The following is a 6868-nucleotide window of genomic DNA, read 5'->3' as shown; positions in this document are numbered from 1 at the left end:
CTATATTAGCTGTAGGGTTTTTTTGTAGATGGTCTTTATTATTTTACCTGTATATTTTAAGTTGAACCTTCTTCCATTCCTCATTTTCTTCTGTCTGTGTTAAAATGCTAACTCCCAGGACAATGGCAAATCTTATTTTTTTCAGTGTATATCCATATCTCTATCAATAATAGTATTTGCCTACTACCCATCCTCCAACAACAAAAAAGGTACATGTTTTCATAATAAGCTTTAATTTTGTTTTTTCTTAAAATATGTTTTTTACTCAATTAAGCATATTTCATACCATTTTATTTCAAGTCTGTCTTTTGAAAAATGGAATCTTGTTACTTGACTATTTAAATTAAGAGTTGTATATATGGAACAAGCATTGGTGTTTGCCATCATTCAAACTACCGTTGTCCCACAGAGCATTTTTGAATGTCCAGAAAAAATAATTTCAACTTTTCTGAAATGTTCAGGAACAGCCTAGGACTTTGTGGCTGTTTTCGGAGGCTGGAACTCTCCTGCTTCAAATTTTTCTTTGAATTTTAAGTAGTCTCTTCTTTTATCAAAATATTTTATCTGTTGAGAAAAAAGGGTCTGAGATAAGGGCAAGCTATGCAGCTTAAACAAAAGCACAGATTTAAATGTAACTAATTATTCAATATAAATCATGTAAGTGGCCTAAGTAATTTATATTTTAGAACCATTTTGAATCAGTGCATCTTATGTATAAGAGTCTCTAAAGAGAGTATAGACCAGTGAGTCCTAACCCTTTTTGGGTTACTGACCCTGTTGAGAATTTGAGTACCCTGTGCACCTTCTCAAGAAGTATATGTGCTTACACATGTGAAATGTACTATGCAAGTTCAGAGTCCATAGGACTCTCAGGTCATAAGACTTCATGATTCAAAGACATTGTACAAGTTTTTCCTGTCAACTGTAAGTTCAACAAGTTTTGTAATTCATTAGCCATCTTATTTGTATTAAGTTTATCTTATCCAGAAACATACATTTAAGGAGATAGACACATAGTTAAAAATTATATTCATGAACTATGAATAAGTAAACTGATGGTAAAACTTTAATACACTAAATATTTCATTTTATTATTTCTATTTACATCCTCCTCTTGCCATAGGGAATTTGGAGTATCTTAAAGCCCCATATCCTGAAACAGTAAAATCACAGAAGTAGAAAATCAAGGCCAACCACCAAATCCTCATAGCATCTGCATCTGAGCTGCTCTGCAGACAAGACAAAGGCATGATACCACACACGTTTTCACCGTCAGAACAGAAAAGCTTTTCTTAGGATTTAATTCTTAAATATTTCAATAGAGCCCGAGTTAAGAATGTAAAACTGTGCCTGCCCTGTCTCAAGCTGGGATAAGAGACTCAGATAAAGCCAGCTACAAAGTTAACGTTCCTCTGCAGGACACACCGCAGCCAGACACTGTCCTAAGAGACCCCTCTGAGTGACTACTGCTTTTTTTTTTTTTTTTTTTTGGCTGTGTTGGGTCTTCGTTGCTGCGCGTGGGCTTTCTCTAGTTGCGGTGAGCAGGGGCTACTCTTCGTTGCGGTGCACGGGCTTCTCATTGCGGTGGCTTCTCTTGTTGCGGAGCACGGGTTCTAGGCGTGCGGGCTCAGTAGTTGTGGCTTGTGGACTCTAGAGCGCAGGCTCAGTGGTTGTGGCGCACAGGCTTAGTTGGTCCGCGGCATGTGGGATCTTCCCGGACCAGGGCTCGAACCTGTGTCCCTTGCATTGGCAGGTGGATTCTTAACCACTGCGCCACCAGGGAAGTCCCTACTGCTTTCTTATTCACCAAGAAACTCTGTTCTCTAAAATCAAACTATCAGAAATTTGCTCTTTGAAGTTCTTTCGGTAAGGATGAAACACCCCACTTTTGCCTGGGGGATCTGATAGGTACTTTGACAAAAAGAAGCAGTCTTGATTTCCAACTCAGGTGCAGGACTTCACATAAGGATTTCTGAGCATGATGACATGGCAGCATTTATCTTTGTGGAAAATAAGACCCTGGGTCCATTTCTCAGTCCAGAGTTGACAACCTGCTTATACACAGCCCTGCTTTTCTCTGAGCCTATCAAAGCACCACTTCATTTCAGTTTCACCTAAACTCCACCCTTCCCCAAACCCTCTGATGGCTCCTTTCCCTTGGTTGCTGAGACACCCGCAGCAGCTCTGGTGCGTGGGGCTCCCTGGTTAGAGCACGTTAATAAATCTCACTGTCAGACTCCACACCCCTGGTGTCCTCAGGCTGACTGAGCTGGGACGGGTGTTATATGTAAAGGGCAACAGATGAAGAAGTGGACAATCCTCTTAACGTTTTTGTGGCAAATCAATAGATCTTTGCATCTCCTGTCACATCTCCAACTGCCTAAATGACAATGCCATTTAGTGGTCCTACTTATACTTCAGTCCCAACTTGTCCAGAACTCAGCTCCTCTCCAGACGTGTTTCTCCTCCCGTCACCTATTTCAGTGACTGCATCACTGTCAATGCTCCGATCTCTTTCCCCCTCTTGATCGCGACAGTACAGGCCCACATGATTTCTCACTTGGATTGTTTTAATAGCTCTTTAACTGGTTTCTCTACCCTCCTTCATCCATCCATCACACCACTGCCAAGAATAATCTTTTTGAAATTCCAATTTGATCATGGCACTGCTTGTTTAAAGGTCTTTCAAGGCATCCCTATTGCCTTCAAGGTCAACATCCAAACTCCTCAGTAAGACAAATCAGGTCATTCATGGCTTAATCTCTGCCCATCCGTCTATCTTCTGGGTTGACCACCAGGCCCTAAAACGCTACCCGTCCAGAGCTACCCCACTTCCTGAACGTGCTGACTTCTCATGCCTCTTGCTTCCATGCCTTTGCATATACCGTACTCTCTGCTTGAAAAGCTCTGCTCCATAGTCTTTTCCATTCAATGAACAGTTGAGGACCCTCGACATGTGGCACCTCGAAAGAGGCTAATGTCTAAAAGGCTAATAAATCAACAAGCATTTCTTGAGAAGCACTGTGTATGTATAATGCTAGTGTCCTCTAAGCCATTAGATGAGATGCAGGATAGTAGCATGAATGCCAAAATACTGCAATTTCTGAGACATTTCAAAGGTTCACAGGGAAAAGACAGTATCTGAAATTGATGTTAGGATCAAGTATCTTGGCTGTCCGGTTGCTCTATTTGTGGAAGACTGTGTTGGATGATGCTACAATGACAGACCTGATCCCTGCTCCTTCCTAAGTTACAAACCAACAGGAGGCTTTAAATCGGGCCATTATACAAGGCCGACTGATGAGTGCTATAAAAGGGATAAGCAGGGGCTTCCCTGGTGGTGCAGTGGTTGAGAGTCCGCCTGCCGATGCAGGGGACACGGGTTCGTGCCCCGGTCCAGGAAGATCCCACGTGCCGCGGAGCGGCTGGGCTCGTGAGCCATGGCCGCTGAGCCTGCGCGTCCGGAGCCTGTGCTCCGCAACGGGAGAGGCCGCAGCAGTGAGAGGCCCGCGTACCGCAAAAAAAAAAAAAAGGGATAAGCAAAGGGGCAGAGAAGAGTAATTTGGTTTTGTGACAGCACAGTTTTATATTTATTATGTAAGAAATTTTTATTTTTAGTGTTTTATCATAGAAGTATTCATTGTGAATCTCTATTCGGTGGTTTTATTTTTATCTTTATTCTCTGGCTGTGACTTCAGCTCAGTAAAAGAATACAAACTTTGCAATCAGAGAGACCTACTTTCAAATCCCCTCTCTACTACTTTGCTGGTTAGCTGATCTTGAACAAATTATTTCACCTTCCTGAGCCTTAGTTTCTATTATGTAAAAGAGATACAATAGTACCTCACAAGACTGAATGAAAATTAAAGCTAATGAAAACACAATTTCTCACACAGAATGCACTCAGAGAGTACTCCCATCACTTCTCCCTCTGTCTCCTTCCCCACCTTCTCACACAAATCTCTGTAAATATCTTTTGCTTTTATTCTATGGCCACTGGGTATGACTCCTGAGTAGAGAGCACGGGTGAAAAGGGAGCAAAGGCCTGAGGGCGCAGGCTGGGAAAGGGAGCTCAGTTACAGACTAAGAATAGTCTGCAGAAGACAACTGTTTTCCATGGGATCATGGCAGTCACTGTCAGATGCGGCAGTAGTTATTTTGATTGCTTTGCTCTACTGCTCCCTTCTTTTTTTTTTTTTTTTTTTTTTTGCGGTACGCGGGCCTCTCCCTGTTGTGGCCTCTCCCGTTGCGGAGCACAGGCTCTGGACACGCAGGCTCAGCGGCCATGGCTCACAGGCCCAGCCGCTCCACAGCATGTGGGATCTTCCCGGACCAGGGCACGAGCCCGTGTCCCCTGCATCGGCAGGCGGACTCTCAACCACTGCACCACCAGGGAAGCCCTGCTCCCTTCTTTGTTGGAGTCCTCTATAACTTTGTAGGTTGCCGTCAGTTTCTCTAACAACGTTCATGTCATAACTCTTGGCTGGTTCAGTATCCATGTGGTTGATCCTGCCAGTACCCTGGCCTCTCAGGTCCTTGACCTCTTTCTTCAATGATCTTGTCCTCCAACCTACCTTACTGCCAGGATCAAAGCCTAGTCCCCGTCCTTACCAACAAATACAGCCCTGCCCTAATCTCAATGCCGGACATCCTATTCTCCAGCCCCAATAGTGAGAAAGCAAGTTATTCCAATGCTCTGGGCTTCAGTTGCCTCCTCTGGAAATTGACGGCAACACCGCCCATCTCAAAGGGTATTGATGAAGGAGCATCAGGCATTCACACCAGGGCACTTACTGAGCCCAGCGATGTTAGTTCCCTTTTCCAACCCCTCCCATTCTAAGGACTGGCAATACAGAGCAAGAGCGCGTGTCGGCGAGGCACTTGGAGCAGCTGGTGCCAGAATCCACCATATGATCATTTTGTTTCTTCCACTTTCTAAACTCCTTTGTATTTGTACTTTGGGTATATGACCATATGATTTTGGGCGGGCAACTGGGAATGCTTTATTTCTGATAGCAGCTCTAGGCCAATGAATTTGCCAACTCTTGCCCAAGATTAAATACTATCCCTTGAGAAGATCCAGGAGAAATCTACCAATTTAGAAGATTGGAATTTTTTGGTTAGTGTGCGTATGTTTTGCTTTTCAATCATCTTTAAAGTGTCAGGTGACATTTTCCAAAGGTGTGCCTGCTATGTACATAAAACAAGCCTGGATTACGAGACGAGGTTTTCTTTGCTGCTCACGGAAACTGCTCATTTGACATGCCTCAGACAGTGCCTCATTTCATAGCCCACCACTCACCGTAAGCTCTCTGTATTTTGACAACAAACAGAAACACGTCCCAGTGTGACTTACCCACTGCTGGGGACAACTTGATTCAAATGAGCTTCTTAACTTCTTGCACTGAGAAGCATCCTCTGTGTGCTCATCTAAACACTTCCAGTACTCATCCCGGGCTCCCCAGCAAGCCTGCCTTTCTTTCATAGATGGGGCTGCCATTCCTAGTGGGCTCAAGCTGTCAACCAAAACATGTGATATTAATAAGGAACTTGTAATTTGAGAGAAGGTAAGCCAAAGAAAAAATACTGTTGTTCCCTCCAAGCCCCTCTTTTTTTAAAGTTATGCCTTCGGGTTTTAATGATGTGACTGAAACCAATCAGTTCTATTACATTAACGGTATCGTAAGAGCACTCGGTTTTGACGCTTATCCCTTACACCATGTAATTTGCTCCATTGCTGGAGTGGCAGCTTGGTCTCAGAAAGCCGGAGTTAGAATTACGGCTCTCACACGGTCTGTCACTTAAGACACTTCACTTATTCTCTCGAGCCTGTTTCCCCATCGGTAAAACAGGGGAGCGGTGCCCGTTTTACGAGGTTGCTGTTGGAACCAAAGTGTTATACAAATAAATGCACGAGGCCAAAATCACCAGGCAGGACACGGAGTGCTGCTCCGTCTTGCAGAAGAGGAGCCCGAGGCTCGCGCAAAGTCAGCGACCTCTGGGGTCCATACCCTCCCCGGCGCGCCCCGCCAGCCCCGCCAGCAAGCCCACCTCTCCGCCCGCCCAGAACCAGGCTCCCTTCGGCGCCGACTGGAAGAGAGGCACGCAGCCCAACAACCGAGAAAGAAGGGCGCGGTGCCGAGGACTGGCGCCGAACTCTCGCCTCGCCCGCTTGAGCTCAAGCGGCGTAGACCCCCGCCCCCTCAAGGAAACAATTCACGCGGCGAATGCACTGGCCTTGGAATGATCCTTACGGGCTACCGTTCGCTGTTCCAGGAGGGCGGGACTTCCTGTTCCGTTCTCTTACCTGTCGCAGTGACTTCTGGGCCTGCTCGGGCGAGGGAGGCGGTTTCTGGGGCTGTGGAGTTGGGGAGTGAGTGGGATCTGGTCACTCCTCAGAGCGGCCTTGGCCTTATTAACGTCTCGGTGCCTCTCTCCCTGCAGTTTTTCGTGATTTTAACGAACTGTGCTTCTTTCATGAATCTAAATTTCTTCATATATCTCGCCAAGCGCCGTCCGGAAAGCTTAACGTGCGAGCCCTGCCGGAAACGGCGGCTTTGTGTGGAAGTTGGCACCTGAGACGAGAGCGGGACGAAGCGTTAAAGGGCCGCTTAGGCTTAACTCCTCGCTTTTTAAATTACAAGAAAAAAAAGAAAGGAACGGTCCCAGAAAGAGGCGGGTGACGCCCCAGGACACATGGCAAATAAGTGACTGAGCTGAGAACCCAGGGCACCAAGCTCCCAGTTTCCTGATTCAGATTTGATCCTGTTACATTTACCAACATTATCACCTTTCCCTTGCATGAACCCTTGCGGCTTTCTTCTCTAGATGGACAAGATCCTTTTAGTTGGTATTTGGAGACATCTAG

General features: G+C 45.5%; 1 protein-coding gene across 2 annotated transcripts; it reads right to left on the bottom strand.

Moving 5' to 3' along the window:
- Window positions 1–219: 219 nt before the first annotated feature.
- COA6 (cytochrome c oxidase assembly factor 6) lies at window positions 220–6301 on the bottom strand. 2 transcript variants are annotated; one of them, XM_081229545.1, is made up of 3 exons: window positions 6238–6301; window positions 5357–5516; window positions 220–564 (listed from the first exon to the last, which is right to left on the bottom strand). In XM_081229545.1, exons 2-3 carry the CDS (start codon window positions 5498–5500, stop codon window positions 469–471), a joined length of 240 nt encoding a protein of 79 aa, XP_081085671.1. In that variant the 5' UTR covers window positions 5501–5516; window positions 6238–6301; the 3' UTR covers window positions 220–468. The 2 variants fall into 2 exon arrangements, with proteins under 2 accessions (XP_081085671.1, XP_081085670.1); XM_081229544.1 differs by lacking the exon at window positions 6238–6301 and adding an exon at window positions 6052–6231 and having other exon boundaries at window positions 222–564.
- Between the last annotated feature and the right edge of the window lie 567 nt (window positions 6302–6868).

This window comes from Mesoplodon bidens (assembly GCF_964165515.1).
Source record: "Mesoplodon bidens genome assembly, chromosome: 1".
Classification (NCBI taxonomy): Eukaryota; Metazoa; Chordata; class Mammalia; order Artiodactyla; family Ziphiidae; genus Mesoplodon; species Mesoplodon bidens.
This window is presented reverse-complemented; position numbering and strand designations above follow the sequence as displayed.

Excerpts from the sequence above, each read along its gene's own strand:
- COA6 (XM_081229545.1), bottom strand. The coding sequence starts at position 5,500 with ATGGCAGCCCCATCTATGAAAGAAAGGCAGGCTTGCTGGGGAGCCCGG. Across the intron at positions 565-5,356 it reads CAAGTTGTCCCCAGCAGTGG|ATAAAATATTTTGATAAAAG; the intron begins GTAAGTCACACT and ends TTTTCTCAACAG.